The sequence below is a fragment of the Lithobates pipiens genome, unplaced genomic scaffold, assembly GCF_037356315.1.
Source record: "Lithobates pipiens isolate NorthernLeopardFrog02 unplaced genomic scaffold, aLitPip1_a1.2 Scaffold_25, whole genome shotgun sequence".
Lineage (NCBI taxonomy): Eukaryota > Metazoa > Chordata > Amphibia > Anura > Ranidae > Lithobates > Lithobates pipiens.
In genome coordinates, this window is record NW_027507787.1 from 197019716 (window position 1) to 197044298 (window position 24583).

The 24583-nt window shown below is 42.2% G+C and overlaps 1 protein-coding gene across 2 annotated transcripts in view; it reads right to left on the bottom strand.

Annotated features, from left to right (window-relative positions):
• STYK1 (serine/threonine/tyrosine kinase 1) overlaps positions 1 to 24583 on the bottom strand; it is a 90953-nt gene that overhangs the window by 33667 nt on the left and 32703 nt on the right. For both annotated transcript variants that reach the window (XM_077455392.1, XM_077455391.1), the window contains 3 exons: positions 23728 to 23856; positions 991 to 1233; positions 529 to 710 (listed from right to left, as the gene is read on the bottom strand). In XM_077455392.1, the coding sequence (XP_077311518.1) occupies positions 529 to 710; positions 991 to 1233; positions 23728 to 23856 (554 nt within the window). The remainder of the gene's footprint in view (positions 1 to 528; positions 711 to 990; positions 1234 to 23727; positions 23857 to 24583) is intronic.

The following is a 24583-nucleotide window of genomic DNA, read 5'->3' on the forward strand; positions in this document are numbered from 1 at the left end:
AATGTCGTAAATGAACAAGAATGGAATGGCATTTGCTGACATTACAATACATTTGAAAAGAAAGAGCAAAAAACAGATCATCAAAGAAACTAAAGGAAGAAAATGGCTGTATTCCCTGTTGTACACGCATATTTTTCTTTTTTACTTTAAAATATGAACATTAACCACGATTACTCTATTTTTTGAGAGGTTTCTAAAATCACCATTATCTTCTAGAGTTTTTCTATAATTTTCTACAATGTTTTCTGTGTTTAAATTAGTACTTCCATCCCTTAATGATATAATTGTTCAATCTGTCACAAATTATGGCCGTTTGTTGTTAAAATTATTGCAAATCAATACAATACTTTTAACAACAAAGGTGCTGTCAAAATCCCCAAATCTGTGGAAGCTTTAAGTATTATCTCTAGAATTAAAACCTAAAAAGTTACCTTATGAGGGAAAAATCTACCACTGATACTAAAGGATACATGTAGTTTGGAAACTGATTTAGTTAGCGAACACACAAACAGTATGTTTTTTCCTTACCCTCCGACAGTCCCAGAGAAACTGCAATAGTGACCCCGGCTCCACACACTCCAGCACCATATAGTAAGGCTTCTGATTAGAACAGCACCCAATCATGTCCACTAAGTAAGGGTGTGTTCCCAACCAGGCCTGAAATGCTGCCCTCTGCAGGAAATCACGAACATCATTTGGCTCAGCATTGCCTGAGAAATCAGCAAAAAATATGGAATTAATAATGCAGTTTTAAAAAATATAATACATCGAATTATTGTATACAGCTACAATGATAGTACATTTAACTAGAGGCGAAAACATTTAAGGCACAAGATAACCTAGTACAGAACATTTCTACTGAAAGTGGAGAAACCCTTTAACACCTTATGCATTAAACCATCAGATTTCTAGTTAATTTTGGGTAAATTACCTCTAAGATACACATGTATCTCTAAATAATCTCTACAGTATGGTTTTAAATGCACCTACTTTTCAGTTGTTTCAAAACAATTTCTCTATTTTCTGAGAGGGCATCTTGTCCTTTCAGATCAGTCTTGTAGAGGGGACCAAACCTTCCTTCCCCCATTAGCTGCATGGGTTGTCTGATTCTGTCCCATGGTGTCTCCAATGCTAAAAGAGAAGGATCCTTTGTTCTCAGCACATCCTCCAATGACAGTTCATCCAATGAGAGCCCTGCGTTTACAACTCCAAGGCTCTGCTTGATAACATGACCTACACAGAGATAAAGTAGAAAGGTCAGTGTCTAGTGCAAGAGTTCATAATTTTGAGTGCAAAGGCATATCGCTGATATTACCTAAAAAAAAATCAGGGAATTGGAAAAATCTCATGCATACTACTTGTTTTTATTATTGTGATCTCTTCCATGGGTATAATTATATATAAATCAGAGGCAAAAGACAAAAAAGCCATATAGTGTATTTTGCTGGCACCCAGATCCGCTGGTCTTCCATGAAACCAATAGTGTTTAACTCACAAAATCTATCTTCATTAGGGACTCCTAAAAAATTTGATACTTTCCTCAATTTGGTGCAGCTCTGCATAGAAACCAATCAGCTTCCAGGCTTTATTGCCAAGGCTTACGTGAACAAACTGAAGTTACAAGCTGATTGGCCACCATGCACAGCTTCAGCAGATTTTGCACTCTCCAGTTTTAGTAAATCGACCCCAGTGTCTACTTATGATGTACCTAACTTTGCCATCTAATTTTGGGAAATTATTTATTTCTATACCATTCAATGAAGTTAGTAAATTGGATTGGCTACCAGTGTCTCTGGTACAGAAAATGCTTGGAAATGCAAAATTTGTAACATAGGAAAAGGAAGCAAGCAAAAATCTTCCAAGGAGTAAACCTGTTTGGTGAAGACTGTCTGAAAATGGATATATTCCCCTTCTTTGGAGGGATCTGTGTTTACTTCCTGTAGTGCCCCAGGCAACAAACATGATAGGTGTTATAACCATTTCCTACTCTAATGTAGAACTAAAAAAATGAATTGACATACATTATTAGGTGAAGAGTCAAATATTACAGTTGCAAAGGACAGGATCTTTAGGCCAGACAAACAGATGAACATTAAAGGATGACCCTGCTAAAAATGTATTTCTGGATAGCTGGGTGAAAGTTGGTTTACGTGCTCACATCTTATATTTCTTTGTGTTACAATATCCATACCAAGTCTGCCACAGTTCTTACAACGAGTTTCATGCTCATCTTCTGATTGTCATTTATTTTAATTCTGGAGACTGCAGCAGGGAAAGTAAAACTCCATGGTGGAAAGAAAGCTGACCAAGGAAATGCATCTGGAAGACCTTATATAACCCATCTATAATGGAGAGTGGATATCACTGCAATGCCACTGCATTTTACCAGTTATTCTTTGCCAGTTTTCCCCACAGTGTTCTTTCTAGGTTATGCTGCAGAGAGCATTCCATGATTAGGGGAGAGACTGGTCACATGACAATGACAAGTCAGGTAACCAACCCCTGCCCTCCTATGTGTTTCGTCAGGGGACTAGCTGACTAAGTGGAATATCAATAAGAATTTACTTTTGCCTTAGGAATCGTTTGCTTCAAATGACTTGGTGGCTTTTTGTGGGCTTGGCTTACAATTTGCACATTGCACTTTAATATATATACATTTTATTTAATACTTATTGAATGTATTATTTTCGTATTTTAATTGGACACTTTATATTAAAATTTGCACATTGTAGTATATGTTTTGATTTGAATTTAGCTCTATTTTTATGTTTTAAGAAATTAAAATCACTAATTAAATAGTAGCAGCTTTAGTCTTAATTTTTTGTTTTATCTCAGATTATTTATTTCTTTTTAAATAGCGTTTAATACTACTTTAAAGACTCCCAAAGTAGCTTTTGGTGGGTATTGGCATTCAATCTTCTCTAGTAACTTTTCTCACTACACTTTCTTCTATAAGTATCACTTATATTTTCCCTTTCCTTCTACAATAATTTCAGGTGTTGTATGCTTGTTACAAAATAGGAATAATGGATTCCATGTTATGATTGAGTGACATATTATTAGACTTCTGATGAACAAACTTTTTTCTATGGTAACCTTTGTAAGCCAAGGTGAATAACAATCAAACTAGCTGTGTAATGTCATTAGTTTAAGAGGCTAGATTACATCCTTTGGTGACTAAGGACAAAGAACAATTGTAAACCGAACAGCTTAGTATTTTAATTGGTACTCTAGGTAATTCGACAAACTAACCCAAAATAAATGCTATAGTATTACTAAAAACGAATTTTATCCAACATAAATTCATTCAATGAAAGAAAAACATTATTCTCACTAAGGTCATACTCTCCATAATTGTATTTAAATATATTTTTAATAAAAGGAGAGAGACTGTGTCAATTCCCCCTTTTCCTCATGGGACAATGGCAGAAACAGGCAGTTTCAAGTCTCCCCTGTGGGGTTCATGGCTCTCAGTGGAGACTTCTAGAGGCTCACGTGGCTTGGTAGGGGAATACAGATGACCTCTGCCAAGTTGGGTGCCTTTTTAAAAAGAAACCGGTTGATTCCGGAATCCAAAAGGGTTACAAAAAGGGGGTTCTGTCAAGTCAGGCTCAGTCGCCTCAAAAGACAGAGCTGTGGTGCTCTAGGAGCTTGCCTCCACTGGGCAAGCAGTGTCTTCTGAAGCAAGAAAATGAGCCTGATGCAATGGCTGATTGAGCAGGCAGGCGAAACCGTTGGTGAGGAGTGGATCTGGAGGTGTCTGGACCTACCCTGGTGAGAGCTGCATCAGCTGCCGCTGGCTCCAGGAATGCGGCGGCCAAAGCAGGACCAACAACAGGGGAAGAAGCCATCTGGGAGTCCGTGCCTCCTCTGGAAGAAGCTGAAGAGGAGGAGCCATGGGAAGAGTTTCCGACTCATCGGCGGGGAGACGGTATCACCTCCGGCCCTAGGAGTGGGCAGGCAAAGAGGAGGTGCATTCTTCACCGAAGACAATCCCCTTCACCACCTTGCTCAACTCCAGCTGGAAGTGCTGTGCGGTCCTCTCCATGCAGGCGCAGAGCTATTGGAGGTGCAACCGGGGGCACGACCATAGGAGGAGCCACGTCACAGCGGCTGTTTTTAAAATGGAAATCTTAAAGAGGAATCACCACGGCAACTAATGTCGCTGACAGAGGCCAGAGCGGGTCGGCAGCAGCCTCAGCAACATCTACAGCACCTGTGGGTAGTGGGGTTGGTAGCTCCATCCAGGCTCTTCGCTCACCCTTGGGTCCTGTTCCACAACTACAAGGGAGTGGTAAACCCCGGGTAAGATGGATTATTGGACATTCTTACATCTTTTGGGCAAAACAGACAGCAAAGAAAAGGGTCTGTATTGAGAATCTAGGTTTGGATCCACAGAAGTTTAAAGTTTTCTGGAGTGGCAGGAGAGGTATGGTGTGGGCTGACCTATTTTACGAAATAGGTAGAATACACCAGTGTTTTCCCCCACCAGATGTATTGATAGTACATCTGGGGGGAATGATATTAGAAAAAGGAAGACTTTGGATCTCATTTTTAGAATTAGGGAAGATTTACACAGTGTTTGGCTTTATTTGCTGAATACTGTGATAGTTTTTTCTGTGATGATTCAAAGATTAAGGTGGCTTTTCCCCCTTGCTATGCGTCCCCTATAAAAAATTTGAAAAAGGGTGAATAAAGCAGTTGCTAAATTGTTGCAGGGATGGGTATCCTATCCTTTAGGCAAGTAGAATTGGAGGGAGGTATCGAGGAGGATGGGATTCATTTATCGGAGATTGGGACGGATATTCTTAACGCAGGCTTAAATTCTTGTGTGGAAATGGCAGTGGTGCCGGGTTCTGGGGACAGGTGGGTTTAGTCCCACCTGTCCTTTAGGAAGTTATTTATTCTGGAATATGCTTTATGCAGCCTGAGTCTTAGGGGCTAGGTTGTGCTAAAGTTTATATATTTGAGTTATATGGTGATGAATTTATGCACTGTTTTAAAACCAATAATAAATGGTCGTGGCCTTATTAATTCCAACAGTTGTCTGCGTTTTATTCTTTAGGTTACGTTTTTATGTTATTTAAGGGTTTACAGACTGCTGTCCCATGAAAGGAAAAGGAGGGAGACAGTTTAAATTCCCCCTCTTCCTCATGGGACAGCAGCAGGAACAGGCAGGTTCAAGTCTCCCCAGGGAAGCTCGTGGCTCTCAGTGGAGACTTCTAGAGGCTCACACGGCTTGGTAAATGAATACAAGTGACCTCTGCCAAGTTGCATGCCTTTTTAAAAAAAACTGGTTGATTTCGGAACCACAAAAGGGTTATAAAAAGGGAGTTCCGTTGAGTCAGGCTCAATCGCCTCAGAAGACAGAGCTGTGGTGCTCCACACCCCCCCCCCCCCCCTCCATTTAGGTCACGGCTGTTGTTATGTGGTGGTGTCACCTTTGTCAAAAAACAAAAAAAGGCAAAGGGGGACTAATATATGTCTTAAACAAAATGAATAAAGTTGTCTGGTTATTTATTGGGAAGTTTTGAATTTTTTTATGGAAAGTTACTTATTCTGGAATATGGTTTATGCAGCCTAAGTCATAGTAGCTAGGTTGTACTAAAGTTTATATATTTGAGTTATATGGTGATGAATTTATCCACTCTTTTAAAACCAATAATAAACGGCCATGGCCTTATTATTATTTGTCTGCGTTTTATTCTTTGGGTTACGTTTTTTGTAATTTTAGGGTTTCCTGACTGCTGTCCCATAAGGACAGTAGTCTTAATATTGCTGTTTCTTAGGATAGATAGCCTCAATTGTATTTTCTTGTACATATAAGAAGAACCAATACCACAGTTCAGGTTTCAAACTGGTCAAACCCAACTATCCTGTGTTTCTAGTATCAAAAATGTAGCTAATGTTTTCACCAATAAAAACAGGAAATAAATGCTAGCCATGCCCGGCACACACTATACATTTAACCTCCTCTCCCTCCAGTATTATATGGTGCAGCTACTAAAAGGTCCAGCAAGTTCTTCCACTGGTTTTAGTAGGAAAACAGTAGGATACATCAATTTTAGGATTAGTAGGGTTTCGAATTTTAGGATGCATATGTTTTAGTAGGATTATACATTTTAGACAGGTATTTGGATCTCAAGCAGTAATGCCGCGTACACACGACCAGACTTTTCAACATCAAAAGTCAGACGGAACAATTCCGGCAGACTATTCGATCGTGTGTGGGCTGCAGCGGACTTTTGATTCGCAAAAGTCTGACAGACTTTAGAAATAGAACATGTTTCAAATCCAGAACTCCGCCGGACCCAGTTCCTACCGAGAAATCCGCTCGTGTGTATGCTAGTCCGACAGACAAAAACTGACGCTAGGGCAGCTATTGGCTACTGGCTATGAACTTCCTTATTCTAGTCCAGTCATACGTCATCACGTTCGAATCCGTCTGACTTTGGTGTGATTGTGTGTGGCCAAGTCCGTTCATTCGAAAATTCCGTCAGAACTCTGTCAGAACTCCGTCAGAACTCCATCTAAAGTCTGTCGGACCTAAGTCCGGTCGTGTGTACGCGGCATAAGAGGAGAAGATCACCAGAGGACCTTCACAGTACTGATCCTTCTTCCTGAGACTATAAAGGTATACACAAATATATATATATACCATGTTTTCTTACTGATACTCATATAATAACTGAGAATATTCTGGAGGTGTATTGTTAACAAATAGCAATACACTTGTGAAAGTTTTGACATCACTTGCTATTACTTATATATCATTTTTAACATTTTATTAAGACTCCACAGCACTTTAAATGTTGTCGCTTTTTCTTCTTGCTTTTCTTTAAATGAGCATGCAATTTGCACAAGTTAGATTGAAAGGCTGAGCAGGTGTTGGCAGTCTCAGTGGTTAAAGGGATTGTGAGAATAATGTGCATATCTTTCATCACTCATTGCAACTGATAAGTGATTTGCCCATCTGTGGTAACGTTCTCTGTAGAGGCAATCTAGCAGACATTAGAAATAGAGAATAGTGGAGAAAATATTCCTCTGCTTTTTATCTTGAAGGTCATCAGGCCTAGTCCTAACTTCTTTACATATTTACAGAATGGCTTATTCAGCCTGCAGTTTAACCACTTATGACTCTCGATGCCATAAAATAACCAGTCACAATGGCTGTTACCTTGAGTTAAGGTTTCCAGCACTGGGTTCCGTCACTGTCTAGCTTCAGGAAACCATGCTAGATATTAGGAAGAGCACATCTCTGCAACAAAGGGACATGTTTGTCCCAGGTCTAACAATGGCACCCTGCATCGATGGATAGGAACTGTGACTGCGATAGATGACTATCACCCTGGCATTTCAGCAGTAATGTCGCGTACACACGACCGGACTTTTCGAGGGACTAGGTCCGACGGTCTTTCCGACTGACTTTCGGCGGAGTTCCGACTGAGTTTCCGAATGAACGGACTTGGCCACACACAATCACACCAAAGTCTGATGGATTCGAAAGTGATGACGTACAACCGGACTAGCGTAAGGAAGTTCATAGCCTGTAGCCAATAGCCGCCCTAGTGTCGTTTTTTGTCTGTCGGACTAGCATACACACGAACGGATTTCTCGGTCCGGCGGAGTTCCGGTGGAAAAATGTAAAACATGTTCTATTTCTAAAGTCCGCCGGATTTTTGGCACGCAAAGGTCCGATGGAGCCCCCGCACGATCGAATTGTCCGACGGACCTTTGCTGTCTAAAAGTCTGGTCAAGTGTACGCGGCATTACAGTCAGCTCAACTGACATACTAAAGAAAACCTGTACAGACAGAATATAGAGCCAGCTGTTGCCAACCTCTCATGGTAATCTAGTGGCTTCTATACTTTCCGGGGTCATGACATGGAAATGCTAAATAGCAGAATGGCATTCTGATGCCACTTGGTACCCATCTAATAAAACAGTACTTTGCACTCAAGGAAAAAAAGACCATCCACGACATCGCCCCCAGCCATATATACCCAACCTCATCTGCAGATATCACCCAAATTGTCCTTTCCGCTTCTCCCAAGACCTCCTGCTCTCTAGCTCCCTTGTTACCTCCTCCCATGCTCGTCTCCAGGACTTCTCCAGAGCTTCTCCCATCCTCTGGAACCCCCTACCCCAATATGTCCGGTCAGCTCCTACCATGTCTGCCTTTAGGCGACCCTTGAAAACTCATACCTGAGTCAACTTCATCAGATCATCCTATGCAGCTGTTACCTTTTGTACCACTTCTTTCTCCCTTTAGATTGTAAGCTCGGTGAGCAAGTCCCTTCTATTCCTTCTGTATTGAACTGTATTGTAATCATGCTGTTCCTCTTTAAATTGTAAAGTGTTAAGTAAACTGTTGTCACTATACAAATCCTGTATAATAATAATATTAATAAGTTAATGGGCATATGATTTGGTGTTATAAACCCCTCCCTCTATTTCTCATACTGCACTGCATTGTGTCTGAGCAACCCACAGATTCAAACTCATAAGATGCTGGAACATCTAGCCCTTTGCTAATACCAAGTTTCAGAAATGTTGTACAGTATATTGTTAATGGTGTGGGGGAGGGGGGATCCAGCATCAGAAACAGGAAGCAGGAAAGAATATGTCAAGTTAAACATGGCAACAGGGGTACTTGCTATGCAGTTAGGAGTTTTGTAATACATTTATATCAATACATGACAGGTGTGCTTTAAGCTTACATACACCATCTCCCCAATGCTAGTAATACCAAAAATGTACAGTATGTTTGTTTCTAAATCTGGCAAACAATCTTTGGAGAGTATGACAGCAACATTCCAAAATTCCAGAGTCATCTTTCAACTTCAAACACAGGCGAGGCCGCATTTACATAGTTGTCAGTGAGCACAGATACCTTTAGCCCAGCTATGGTTGGATATACTTCCTTTGTGAGAATAATAATTTTCTTTCACTAACATAAAGCCTCTGTTTTAGGTATTTTCATCTTGAACATCTTGAACATTACATATTTAAGACTAAATAACTTCACCTTGACTAAAGAGAAATCTAGCAAGCCTCATTTAAAGTTGATGCAAAGCCAGCTCCATAAAGTCACTAAACACTGATTGCATGTGATACAGCATACTCATTTTTTGCATTACCAGCAGGGCTAGTGCAAGGATTTTTGACAACCTAGGCGAGACCTCATTTTGCCGCCCCTGGCTCCACCCCTGACTCCACCCCTTTGCCCTGCCCATGTATACCCCACCTTTTTAATGAAAACCCCTAAAATGCAGCCTCACCAGCGCCCATCAAATGCAGCCTCACCAGCGCCCATCAAATGCAGCCTCACCAGCGCCCATCAAATGCTACCTCCCCAGCACCCCTCAAATGCAGCCTCACCAGCTCCCTTCAAATGTAGCCTCATTAGCACCATCAAATGCAGCCTTACCAGCGCCCTTCAAATGCAGCCTCACCAGCGCCCATCAAATTCAGCCTCATTAGCACACATCAAAATCTGCCTCACCAGCGCCCTTCAAATTCAGCCTCACCAGTGCCCATCAAATGCAGCCTCATTAGCACCCATCAAATGCAGCCTTACCAGCACCCTTCAAATGCAGCCTCAACAGCGCCCATCAAATTCAGCCTCATTAGCACACATCAAAAGCCGCCTCACCAGCGCCCTTCAAATGCAACCTCACCAGTGCCCATCAAATGCACTTCACCAACGCTCATCAAATGTAGCCTCATCAGCACCCATCAAATGCAGCCTACCAGCACCCATCAATGCAGCCTACCAGCGCCCATCAGTGCAGCCTACCAGTGCCTATCAATGCAGCCTACCTATGCCCATCAATTAATGTTTACTTGCTTCCATTCATTTGCGAGTTAAGGCACAAACACAGGCCTGCCTGCTGATGCTGAAACTTAGTTGCTTGCTACAGAGAGAAGAGAGTAGGAACACCAGTGGCCGGGCGCCCTAGGCAGCAGTGTGCCCTAGGCGGCTACCTAGTTTGCCTAGTGGTAGCACCGGCCCTGATACCAGCACAGTCTCATCCAATCTTTGGCTAGATGCCAGTCTGCGTCAATGGGGGTTGATTTACTAAAACTGGAGAGTGCAAAATCTGGTGCAGCTGTGCATGGTAGCCAATCAGCTTCTAACTTCAGCTTGTCCAGTTCGGCATTGACAAGAAGAAAAAACTGGAAGCTGATTGGTTTCTATGCAGAGCAGCACCAGATTTTGCACTTTCCAGTTTTGCACAAGAATACACCGTTACTAACTTTGTGTGGGTACTGTCAGGATTTTACTATATTGCATGCATTAAAAATCATTTCTGTTTGAAGTTTGGGGTTAATGTAACTTGTCACCTTTCTCTCTGTTTATTGCTAGACCCAAATTCCCATCACTGATATAAAGTATTTGTGAACACACTAGAATAAAAGCTCATGTCATGAATGTGATTGCATTTCATTTTTATAGAATAAAGTTTTAACATTGTTATGTGTTTTTCAGCAGTCATGTGACCCCAGAGCCTTATTCATGTCCCTCTTCCTCTCAGTAGGGTCATGTATGTTTATTATGTGGGTGGGCCTTGTATATTACATCATGTATGCTGCTGGATAGGTAGGTATATTCTTAATTACTGACACAGTGTGGTTGATTTACATACTAGTTCATTATGCCTTTTCCATAGCAGGTGTAAAAAAAAAAGAAAAGTCAGCGGGTTTACTCCCACTTTAAAGGGATCAACAGTCTCATTGTGTGCCACTTATCCAATTGATATAACAAAATGCTTTTGTTGAGATATTTAACAAAACAAAAGGGAGCAAATAGAAGAGTTCATTGTTAGGGTTTACATACTCTTTAAAAATGTGTGTTGAAGGTAGGGTGTAGGTAGTATGTAAACATTAACATGACCCTTGGCTTTGCTCATAGTTGGGAAAGGAAAAAGGTCATTCAACCCCCCTCCTCATCCTCCAGCAACATATACTTACCATTACTTGCTCCCTTACCCCTCTATTTGGGTAAAAAATTTAATAAAAAAAAAAACATGTTAGCTCCAAAGCAACTTGTTAGAATTTAAAAGAGTAAAAGAGCTGGAAGAAGGAGCGGAGGCCCGGCAAGAAGAACTGAAGAGGGGGACAAGACCCCCGAAGTCAGAAGAAGAGGCGGCGACAGAAGACCGGGCCTCCGCTAGTAAAAGAGCTAAAGGAAGAAAGCGGAGGCCCGGCAAGAAGAACCGAAGAGGGGGACAAGACCCCCGAAGAGGGGGACAAAACCCTGAAGTCGGAAGAAGACCCCCGGGCAGCGACGAAGAAGAAAGCCGGGCTCCTCCGCTAGTAAAAGAGATAGCAAAAGAGCAGAAGATAGCAGAGGAGTCCGGCGAGAAGACCCCCCAATACGGAAGAAGACCCCCAGAGCTGTGCAATAAATGACTTTGAAACCTTGCGTTGTGTTTTATTTACATTTTTTTCACAGGTGAATGGGTAGGGGTACATTGTACCCCATACTCATTCACATAGGGTGGGGGGCCGGTATCTGGGGGCCCCTTTATTAAAGGGGGCTCCCGGATTCCGATAAGCTCCCCACCCGCAGATCCCGACAACCAACGGCCAGGGTTGTCGGGAAGAGGCCCTTGTCCTCATCAACATGGGGACAAGGTTCCCCAAAGCACCCCCCATGTTGAGGGCATGCGGGCTGGTACGGCTCAGGAGGGGGGGGCGCTCGCTCGTCCCCACCCCCTTTCCTGACTAGCCGGGCTGCGTGCTCGGATAAGGGTCTTATATGGACCTGGGGGGGGACTCCCACCCTGTTTTTTCCCCCATACCAGGTGACGGGACCAGTGACGTGTCAATCATTGACCTCCTGCACTAGTCCCGTCTACCTGGAGCCGCGTTCAAAATGAACGGACTTTTCTCCGTGTGCGGGAAAGTCCGTTCATTTCAAAAGTGAAGCGGACTAGCACACACACGGACGGATTGTGACAATTTTTTAGTCAAAACTACTTTCTAAGTCCGCCGGACTTTTGGGAAAAAAAAGTCCGCCGGAGCCCACACACGGGCGGATTGTCTGCCGTACCAAGTCCGCCAGATAGTTTGATCGTATGTGCGTGGCATAACAGTTCTGAGCCAATCACAATGCTCATAACCTTGGCCACTATATGTAAATTGCAACAATGTTATAAAGTGGTTTATGTAATAAAAAAAAAAGTTTTTTTTTTAGCATTCATAGATTCATTTCATGTTTAATTACCAGAGCAGTTAACAATTTTAATAATGGTGGTATGATAGTAAGGTATGCTTTTATACACACCATTCAGAGAAAAAGGATGCAAAGCAACACTAATGTCAAATATTTGCATTGCTGAATTTCTTTGAACAAAGTTCACATGCAAATGTTTACAACAGTTTGGGACCTCCAAGGACCCTTCTTTGGGTAAAGGAAGCATAATGTGTAGATTACACATGCCAAATTAAATAAAGATCCAACCAGAAATATGTATCATCTGAATTAATTAGTAGTTATTAACCAGTTCCCTACCGCCATATTGTAAAATGACGGTGGCAGGAACCGTTCCTCCCTCCGGGTGGGTGTCATATGACGTCCTCTGCTTCCCGGTGTCTTATCATATAAAGTCCTCCATCCAAAAGTGTCCGCTGTGTACTGCGCATGCGCAGTACGCAGCAACACAGATTCCGAAAATTGCTGAGGATGAACGGCGCCTGCGCCGTGAGTCCAGGTTCTAGCCCCACCATCCAAGTGGACATAGAGTAGGAATAAAAAAGAGCCGAGCGCAGCTAGGCCGAGCCCGAAGCGTGGCGAGCGAAGCTCGCCCACGAGGGGCCCTCTAATATTCACAACCCTATGTCCGCTTGGATGGTGGGGCTACCACCTCCACTCACGGCGCAGGCGCCGTTCAGCTTCGGAGATTTTCCGAAGCTTCGTCTGCTCCGTACTGTGCATGCGCAGTACGGCGCGGACACTATATGATGGCCGGACACTATATGGCAGAACACCGGCATTGTGGAGAGCTTCAGTGTCAGTGCAATATCCCTTTTTCCTTAAACGAAGAAACAATGAAAAAAGCACGCAGCGCTCATATATGCGATTAAGTGACAAATCACATGCAAATCTATCTCATCTAGTGTAAAAAGCACAGTATAAAAAAATGACACTGAATTTTTCTTGTATAGGTAGCGGCTTAGGTGTAGGGTTTTAGGCGTGGTAAAGTTAGCGCAGTGGTGATACACGGTTTACGAGGGTGCAATTTTTGGTGTATCAACAATTCACATTGTGGAGAGCTTGCTCGCCTGTGCTTGCGGCATCACTGTGGACCCGATGCGCGTGCAAAGTGGCCGTGATGTCCGCCGGGCACCAGCGATTGCCCGGAAACAGAGTCGGGACGTGGATCTGTGTGAGGGGAGAGGAGAACCGATCGGTCTCCTCCCCTCATCAGTCAACACATTTAACCCCTTCAATGCCCCCTAGTGTTAACCCCTTCTCTGCCAGTCACATTTATACAGTAATCGGTGCATTTTTTTATAGCACCGATTGCTTTATAAATGTGAATAGTCCCAAAATAGTGTCAAAAGTGTCCGATCTGTCCGCCGCAATGTCACAGTCACGATAAAAATCGCAGATCGCCGCCATTAGTAGTAAAAAAATTAAAATAAATAATAAAAATGACAAATCTATCCTCTATTTTGTATGCGCCATAACTTATGCGCAAAGCAATCAATATATGCTTATTGGGATTTTTTTTTTACCAAAAATATGTAGAAGAATACATATCGGCCTAAACTGAAGAAAACATTTTTTTTTTTGGGGATATTTATTATAGTAATAAATATAAATATTATAGTAATAATATAAGTAATAAATATTGTGTTTTTTTTTCAAAACTATCGCTCTTTTTTGTTCATAGCTCAAAAAGTAAAAAAAAGCAGAGGTGATCAAATACCACCAAAAGAAAGCTCTTTTTGTGGGGAAAAAAACAATCAAAAATTTGGGTACAACGTCGCATGACCATGCAATTGGCATTCAAAGTGTGACAGCGCTGAAAGCTGAAAATTGGCCTGGGCAGGAAGGGGGTGAAAATGCCCTGTATTGAAGTGGTTAAAATCAATTAAGGTAAAATACCGTCAGTGTACAGCACCCCGCCAGTCCTCCCAATCCTTACCTGAGCTCTCTCCAATCGGCTGTCCCAGAATTCTCCCTCCTCATTAACTGAGACAGCAGCAGAAGCTCTTTGGCTGCCACTGCTGTCAATCACAGCCAGTGAGCCAATGAGGAGAGAGCAGGGGGGAGTTCCTGAGCTGCGGCTCTGTGTGTCTTATGGACCCATAGAGCAGCGGCCTCGGGAGTGAGCACTCAGCGGTATCCCCAGGGCAGGTGGCCTTTTCTGGGGGCACAGCTAGGGTAGGAGGAGCTAGGAGCGCCAGCTGGGGACCCAAAAAGAAGAGGATCGGAGCTGCTTGTGAAAAACCACTGCACAAAGCAGGTACGTATAACATGTTTGTCATTAAAAAACAAAACAAAAATCAAAGCTTTAATAACACTTTAAATAGTAAAGACACACATGACAACACGCTAGCAGTGCTTCTGGTAAGTCTGACCATAAAACTACATCTAAATGGAAAGAAAATAAGAATATCTACCAAATAAACAAATGCAAAATTGATATTCAAAATGAATAGTGTCAAAATCTGCAATTTTGGGTAGAATAGGACAATAGGCTAATGGTGGATGGAATCTATGAATACACTTGTAGTGCAAAGTGGATTTGCCTTTAGTAAATAACCCCCATTGAATGATTATTTTGCATAAAATATCACGCCAACGGTAATTCCAACTGTCATGCTTGAAAGGAATATTCATTTTTCACCTGTCCTTTGTTTTCTGTGTCGGCTCCTCCACATAGTAGACATGTGCGATTAGTTTCGTACGAATTGAAAATTTTTATGCATACGAATTCTGTACAAAATACGAAATTTCGTTTACGAATTTCGGATCCAAATTCATAACGAAAATTCGTAATTGTTGTGAAAAGTAAAAAAAAAAACTAAAAGTTAAAACCCCAGGAACTCAGCACAGGGATGGTGGGAACCCCTCATAATGATAAATTCATCAAAATTCGTAATTGTTACGAAAAGTTAACAAACCTAAAAGTTAAAACCCCAGGAAGTCAGCATAGGGATGGTGGGAACTCCTCATAATGGGCACAGAGGGTGTACACTCAGACTTGGGAACTCAGCACAGGGATGGTGGGAACCCCTCATAATGGACACACAGCAGGTGTACAGACCTGGGAACTCAGCACAGGGATGGTGGGAACCCTATGGGAATTTCTATGATTGCAAATTCTACCCCTCGTTAACGAATTTCGGAATTTTCGGATCCAAATTCCGTTACAACAGAAATGTGACTGGTGTTTTGTTCACCAATCAGAGGATGTCAGCACAGCACAGGGATGGTGGGAGCCCCTCAAAATGATAAATTCATCATAATCAACTTTCATTATTTTACGAAAAGTTTACGAATCTGACGAAAATACAAATACGAATTCATTTTCGTACGAAACGGAAGGAAACAAAACAAGCGTATTGACGGCGCACATGTCTACCACATAGTACAACCCACACAGGCATTTAATATGAGAACTATAAACATACTTTGGCAAGTGAAATATCCTGTAATATGTCCCTTTTTATCAATTTGATGAGTTATTAAAAATCTTGCTGGAGCACTCTGAACATGAAAGACATGGAAATTTGTTAAGACCCAGAAAGCTAAGTGTATTTGGCATAGTAGTTACAACAAAATCAGCATGTGCCACCTTAACGCTATTTGATCTACCTTGGTTTGTAAGGTTGGGGGGGGGGGGGGGCTCTGAAATGCTTGCATAATAGGATAGCTCTCCTCCTCAAAATGCCTAAAGCCCCGTACACACGATCGGACGATTCGACGGTAAATGTTGGATGGCAGCCTGCTGGCAGAAAATCCAACCGCGTGTACGGTCCATCAGACATTTGTTGTCGGACTTTCCACCAACAAATGTTCTCTAGCATGTCTTCAAATTTTCCGCCAACAAATGTGTGTTGTCGGATTTTCCGATTGTGTGTACAAACATGCATGCTTGGAAGCAGAAGCGGTCGGTCTTGTAAACTAGCATTCGTAATGGAGAATTAACATTCGTGACGCGGCAAATTATGAAATCTTCAAATGCAGCGCACATTCTCTTCTTCTTTAATGGGATAATAATGAAGCTGCTCTGCTGGTGATACTGCTGGAGTTATGGCAAACACATTTTCAAAGGCTTTTTTTTCTAGTGATATCAAGAATAATATTATTATGTTTTATTTTTTATTTTTATTTGTGTAAGTTACCACAACACCATTATCCCGTAGTTTATAAGATCAAAGATACAACTATGTTGGTGTCCCTTGTTAATTTTACATTGTATTTTTTTTTTTAATGTAACTGCCTGCTCCCAAACTGTCATTTGAAGTAAAACACATAGCCAAGTATTATTCTACACAATTTTTTTTATTGTGCATTAAAAAAAAATTAGACAGGCTATCTGCCAATAGAACTTAACCCAAAAATGCATTCTATGCATCCAAAAATATAGAAAAATATAACAAATCAAATCATTATATAATCAAAAAAAATAAAAAAGTCAACGCAATAGTCCTCCGATTCCGCAACATAGCTGGTTGACGAACGGCCATTCAGAAACAAACTGAAAAGCACGAAATGAAAAGCCCGAACTGAAAAGTGCTAAATGAAAAACACAAAAAGAAAAGCGCGAATCAACGCTCACCAAACTTCTACTAACATGAAATTAGCAGAAGGAGCCCAAAGGGTGGCGCTAAGGAGCTGAAAAAAACACGTAGTACAACTAGTAGATCACTACATTTGTAATTGTTGGCCATTTGTGTGACCGTGTGTATGCAAAACAAATTTGAGCCAACACCCTTTCGGACAAAATCCCACGGTTTTGTTGTCGGAAAGTCCAATCGTGTGTAAGAGGCTTAAGGCCGGGTTCACACTATAGCGATGCGGGAACGCCGCGAATCCGCGGCGTTTTCCCGCATCGCACACCTCCCGCCGGCAGTTCACACTGCCCTATGCGGCCGGCTGGGAGTGTCAATGTTATGTTAATGACACCCCCAGATCCGTCGGCATATCGCAGTGCGATCTGCCGACTCGCACAGGAATCGGATCGCATGGTGTGAACCCCCATGCGATCCGATTCTGTTGCGGACCCAAAAAAGGGTCCCGTGCGAGTTTGCTGCGGGAGCGCTGCGAATTCAGCCATACTATCTGTATGGCTGAACTCGCATCGCTACGGAGATCGGATGTGATTTGCTGTGCGAATCACATCCGGATCTCCCCCCGCAGCGGTGTGAACCGGGCCTAAGTGTTTCTATACAATTTTACATATTTCTGAGTGTTGCTGGAACTGTCAAACAAATGGTATCCATGGCTTTCTATTCTCTTGATTTGTACTACCTAATAATTTTACTTTGTCCTCTACTTTGCTACCATTTTTCTCTCTGACTCCAATAACGTTATGGGATAACCCCTAACCCTGAGCTTTGTCACATGGGGGAGATGGTTGAGTCCTAAGTGATCGGGCACATATTTCTATGGTAAGGGGGTTAGTAAGTATAATCTATCAGTCAATAAGAGTTCTATACCATTCTTGGATGTCATAATACATAAAATGGATAATCATCTGGATGCTAATTTGTAAGTAAAACCTACTGATTGGAATCAGCTATTTTTACACTCTAGGTTTCTTCCACCTGCAGTATTCAAATTTATACTACATAGTCAAATGGTTAATGTATGACATATTGTTAGTGATCCTATCATTAGAAAGAAATGCCTATTGAAGATGAAAGAAAAGCTCAGCGTTTATTCCATAACCTTATTGGAGCCAGAGGGTAGCTGCTAAGGACAGAATGGGGTTTTTAACCACTTAAGCCCCGGACCAATTTGCAGCCAAAGGACCAGGCCCCTTTTTGCGATTTGGCACTGCCTCGCTTTAACTGACAATTGCGTGATCATGCGACGTGGCTCTGAAACAAAATTGGCATCCTTTTTTTCCCACAAATAGAGCTTTCTTTTGGTGGTATTTGATCACCTCTACGATTTTTATTTGTTGCGCTATAAACAAAAATAGAGTGACAATTTTGAGAAAAATGCAATATTTTTTACTTTTTGATATAATAAATATCCCCAAAAAATATATAAAAAAACATTTTTTCCCTCAGTTTAGGTCGATACGTATTCTTCTACATATTTTTGGTAAAAAAAATCGCAATTAGCAATTATTGATTGGTTTGGGCAAAAGTTATAGCGTTTACAAAATAGGGGATCGTTTTATAGCATTTTTATTTTTTTACATTATTTTTACTAGTAATGGCAGAGATCAGCGATTTTTATTGTGACTGCGACATTATGGCGGACACATCGGACATTTTTGACACATTTTGGGACCATTGTCATTTATACAGCAATCAGTGCTATTTAAATGCACTGATTCCTGTGTAAATGACACTGGCAGAGTGAGTTAACCACGAGGGGGCAGTGTAGTGTTATGTATGATGTTATTTGTTTTTTTTATCGTAGGGGGCGTGGTCTGGCATGTGACATCACTGATTGTCTTTCCCTATGAAAGGGAAGAGACGATCGGTGACAGCCACAGTAGGAAGCACGGGGAGAGGTTTGTTTACACAGACAAAATACAAAATAGAGTGATTGTAAACTATCACTTTGTAAAACAACCCATTCAGTTTAAAATATAAATGAAAGATGTATAGATATATAAAAAAAAAACAACAACATTATAAATACCTTTTTTTCCCTTTTTTTAAAAGTGACCACACTCCCTCTGTTCTCAGCTGCATAAGAGCTGGAGGAGGAGGAGAAGCAGCAGCACACCAAGCTTGCCAGTGAATGGCTGTGCAGTGGGGGCGTGTCTGGACAACACTGATCATTGGAGGAGAGTACACTGAGTTACTAGTACAGCTAAAGAATTGCTCATTGTGTGCACTCCTGCTTAGTGTGGTCAGTTTTTAATAGGAAAGCAGAGGGACTGGCAGGAACACCAGGGATTTCACATAAAGGAAGCAATACAAAGTGAACATGATACTTTTTCATACAAGTACATAATACAGCAGGCACATATCAGGAATATGAAGTGTTGGGGTAACAAACGCTTTAATTTCCATGCCTTTCATGTTTAAAGGACTCTAGCATGAAGGAAAAGGTTCCTTTTTTTTACTTATACTCATACAAGTAAAAAGGATAAATAGTAAATAATATTTCCTAAGTCACAGTGAAAGAACGGTGCCAGATTGCAGATTTACGGACTATTTAGCCCAAGGGTTTGAATGCTGATTTTTATTTGCATTTGTCTACTTGATATGGTGCAGTGATACTACCCCTGGTTTATTCTGTTTGCCTTCTGCACCACAATTGTCGGTGCTTGTGTCAGATTCATGTACTTGTTGGAAACCGGATACTCCTTCCTTAGTGCAGCTCAGTAATGCTGAGCTCCCTGCCTGCCCACCGCACCTATCACACACACACACACACACACACACACACACACACACACGTACGTACGTGAAAGACACAATTTGTTGTGATGTGGGGGGAGCCTGATGAAGAAATTTGAGAGACTAGTTTCCTGTCAGGCCTGTTTTTCTTGTGATTGACAGCTAGCGGCAGTGAGCCGATTCCTTATCTGCTATTTAGACCAAAAACAGGCATGAAATGTGCCCACTGCTGTCTGCGGTAATTCACAAAGAATGCGGACTTGGTGGGGAACTAGTTTCTCTGAGTTCCTCATCAAGATCCACCTACCCTACAGGTGCAACGGCCGCGGAGGTGAGTTGTTGGGTGGTTGGAAACTAGTTCCCCATCACGTCTGTCTTGCCTGTGATGGACAGCAGATGGCAGTGAACAGATTCCAAAGCTGCAATAATTGCTATGGAGACTGTCCACTGCCATCTGCTGTCTCTCAGTATCAGGCTCTGCCCAGTCAGTGTTTGGTCTGTATCATTGGTTTCAAGGATGCTGGTGGACTGTGTCCTACCAACCAATTAAAGCATGCTTGTTATGCTCGCTGTGGAACCTAAGGGGTTAATCCTCCGCATTGTGTAAAAAGGTTGTTCGATCCTGTCTTCTCTGATCCTCCCCATCTTTCACTGTCCCCAATTCATCTCCTCACAAGACAGAGCCTTTGGATTCCCTCTGCACATGCTCAGTTTGGTGTGTATTTCTAGAGGGTTTTTCTTTTTTTCTTGGGAGAGTGCATGTGATCAGCACAGGGCCAATCAGCACTGTCCAGACAGAGGGTAAGGGGTCATGCAGCCTCATAAGACAGACAGAGGAGAATGAAAACTTCTCTTACAAGCTTTAAAGAGGAAGTAAACCCCGATGGGTTTACTTCCTCTTTGTCTCCCTGCAAAGGTAAAGCATAATGGGCTACTACACATCGCATAGTAGCCCATTATGTGTCACTTACCTGACACAGGAGCCAGCGATGTCACCACTGTCACCTGTAGCACGGAGCGTCCATCTTCTTCCGGATATTGCTGCCCCGGCCACTCACAGCGCCGGAGCAGCGATGACGTCACTCCCGCACATGCGCACGGGAGCCGCCACTAACAGCATATCGCCTTTAGCAGCGGGATGCTCAGTGCGCCTGAACGCCGCTGTCTATGGTGCATGCGCCGTAGACAGCGGTGCCTGTCTGTTTGCAAATATCTCCTAAACCGTGTATGTTTAGGAGATATTTCATGGACCTACAGGTAAGCCTTAATCTAGGCTTACCTGTAGGTCAAAGTGATCTATAAGGGTTTACAACCACTTTAACCAGACACTGATAGAAGTCACAAGACTGCTCTGACTGCTGATGAGAAAAGGTATTTAGCACACACATATTCCATAACTCTGGCATGGCTGTATGTCAACTTTTGAGCTTAAAGCGGAGTTCTGCCCGGGACGAAAAATATTACCCATTCTCTAGCTGCTGACTTTTAATAATAAGACACTTACCTGTCCTGGAATCCAGCGACGTTGGCACTCCACCTGATGCTTTCATCGGCTCTTAGGTGCTGTCGCCGCCATTTGGGGTAAGGGAACCCAACAGTAAAGCCTTGCGGCTTCACGGCCTGTCCCCTACTGCGCATGTGCGATGCGCGCTGCGCTCTATTACTGGCCAAACTTCTGAGGTACCTCGCCGTGGTCCGACGGAAGTGAAGACGGGTACCTGTCATAAACAAGCATAAACATAAACATACCCGCTCCCCCAAAAGATGCCAAATGTGGCATTGGAGGGGAGGAGGAGACAGATATGCGGGTTTCGTTATCTACGAGCTAGAGGTTCATTCTTTTTTAACTTGTCACAGCTATAGCGAAACATAAAGCAACACAAAATAAGAACTAACTTAATATGTCACATGGTAACAAAACCATCAACATGATTTCAGGAATTTGGAGCAGGACATTTTAAAGTGACTGAGCTGCCAGAAAAAGGTCTCAAATGCATTATAGAATTTCCTTGTATGTACCTTTATTTATTTTCATTTTAATGTAGTTTTACTGCTACCCTGTTTCCCCAAAAATAAGACCTAGCGTGATTTTCGGTGATGGCTGCAATATAAGCCCTACCCCCCAAATAAGCCCTACCCTGTTTCCCTGAAAATAAACACTACCCTGAAAATAAGGCCTACAAGGACTTTAACTAGGGCTTATTTGGGGGGGGGGGGGGGTAGGGCTTATATTTCAGTCATCACTGACAATCACGCTAGGTCTTATTTTCAGGGAAACAGGGTAATACTTACCAGAAGCATTACTATTTTGTTTTCATATGTGTCTTTACTCTTTAGGCTTTGTTGGTTGTAACTACACATTGATACAGATGGTACACATTTCCAGTCGAGTTTCTATTAAATTAATTGGGGGAGATTTACTAAAACTGGTTCACACAGATTTTAGTGCAGCTCTGCATAGTATACAATCAGCTTCTAACTTCAGTTTTTGTTCAGTTGAGCTTTGACAATAAAACCTAGAAGCTGATTGGTTAGACTGGCCTGGCCATACATTATACACATTATTTGTACAATTTTCCCTTAGCTTTACCAAAACCCTATATTATGAGATCGAACCTAAACACTTTCAAATTGTATGCAATCAGGCAGGCCCTTATGCCCTGTACACATGTTCGGACATTCCGACCACAAAATCCGTCAGATTTCTTCCGACGGATTTTGTCCGTAACTGTTGTTGCATACACACAGTCGGACAAAGCTGTCAGAAAATCTGATTGTTCGGAAAGATGTGACATTCATTGCGTACGACCGGACTACGTAGAGGCTAGTAGCCAATAGCTTTGGTCTCGTAATTTAATCTGTCCGTCGGAATTCTCTACAAACGATCGTAAAAAGTCTGATCAGATTTTTTTTACGTACAATTTTAGATCCTGCTCTCAAATTTTTTCCGTCTGAATTTCTGACGGAAAAAGTCCGATAGAGCCCACACACGATCGGATTTTCTGACAATATAATCCGATCGTACCTTTTCCATCGGAATTTCCACATTGCACTACATAGTTGAAGGTAAATCTGAAGAAAATTGTATAATGTATGGCCAGCTTTACTATGCACAGCTGCACCGGATTCTGTTTGCCCCAACTTTAGTAAATATCCCCCATTGTGTGTAATCTACACGCTTGTGATACCTGAAGAAGGATTCTCGGAGGTCTGATACTGGTGTACACATTGGGATGTAAACCCTGCTCCAGGTTGCACATGGTGCTGCAGATATAAAGATTTTCGATATATTGGAGTTGTAAACTCCTTACTGCTGGTACCCCCTCTGTGAAATATTTAGTGAGTAATATATGCAGTAAACAGTATATTATTATTATACAGGATTTATATAGTGCAAACAGTTTGGCCAGCGCTTTACAATGTGGAGATGTGGAGGAAGACAGTATAGTTACAATACAAATCAATACAGGAGGGATCAGAGGGCCCTGACCATTAGAGCTTACAATCTAGAAGGGAGGGTCAAATGGAACAAATGGTAATAACTGTGGGAGGTGATCAGATGGAGAAAATTAAAATACAGTTGTTAGGTGTGAGTAGGATAGGCTTCTCTGAAGAGGAGGGTTTTCAGGGAACGTCTAAAAGCTAATAGAGTAGGAGATAAGCAGACAGATTGGGGTAACGAGTTCCATAGGATTGGAGAGGCTCTGGAAAAGTCCTGGAGGCGAGCATGGGAGGAGGTGATGAGGGAGCTAGAGAGCAGGAGGTCTTGAGAGGAAGGAAGATAACGAGTAGGTTGGTATTTAGGGATTGGCTAGAGATGTAGCTGGGGGCTAAATTGTGGATGGCTTTGTAAGTACCCTGTTTCCCCAAAAATAAGCCCTACCCTGAAAATAAGAACTACAAGGTCTTTGGGGGGTAGGGCTTATATTGCAGCCATCACCGCTAGGTCTTATTTCTGGAGAAACAGGGTAGTTGTTAGTATTTTCAATTGAATTTGTTGGGTGAGCGGAAGCCAGTGGAGGGATTGACAGAGAGGGGTAGCAGACACAGAGCGATTGGTAAAGTATATGCACACACAAATGCATCTTTATCTATTTTCATATTATCAAAATGAAAAAACTGCCATTTTTATTTTGGGGGGTGTTATGGTGCGTTCACAGCAGAGAATCAAATTACCTTGGGGTTGTTTCCTTGTGGCTTTCCATCCTCGATACCGAAGCCAAAAGATAATGGCAAGCAGAATGATAGTGATCCCAACTAGGAAGACAGGCACCACAATCACCTCATACTGATACGTTCGGGCAGCTATAAAGGAATGAATACGACATTTGGTTGTATTTATTATAGGTTGACTTGCCAATCAGAGAAAGTAGCAATCTTTATCTTTGGTACTAGAAGACAGCTGTTTTCAATATATTGTGCATCCATCTATATTCTACTGTATGTTAGTTTTCCCTGGCCAAGCATTGGGGCCGGTTCGAGGTACTCTGCACATGCTCAGTTTGGTGTGTATTGTTAGAGAGTTTTTTTGGGGGGGAGGAGAGGGAGCAGTACCAGCACAGAGCCTCACAGGACAGTCAGAATAGAATGAAAGCTTCTCCTAAAATCTTTAACTTGTAGCTTTAACTAGCTTTTTTTCTGTTGGGGGGCAGTGTCAGCATGCAGCCTCATGGGACGGTCAGAGTAGAATGAAAACTCCTCCTACAAGCTTTAACCAGTGCTCGGCTGGACACTGATTGAAGTCACAAGACTGCTATATACTGCTGATGAGAAAAGATATTTAGCAGTTTAAATTTACTAAAATAATTGCATTTCCATGTTCTGTGTACTGTGAGAGACCAGATATAGTGAATGCAGAGTCCTGGGTATAGTAACACTTTAAGCCACTTGGTGAAAAGATAAATTTTTTAGTACTTTCAGGTATGGAGAAAATGAGCCCCTCCCCTTCCTCCCATGGTCCAGTTCCCAGGTGCCAGAGCAGACCGTCAATGGATTTCAGTGCTGTGCTTTGCATTGTGTAATGCCGCGTACA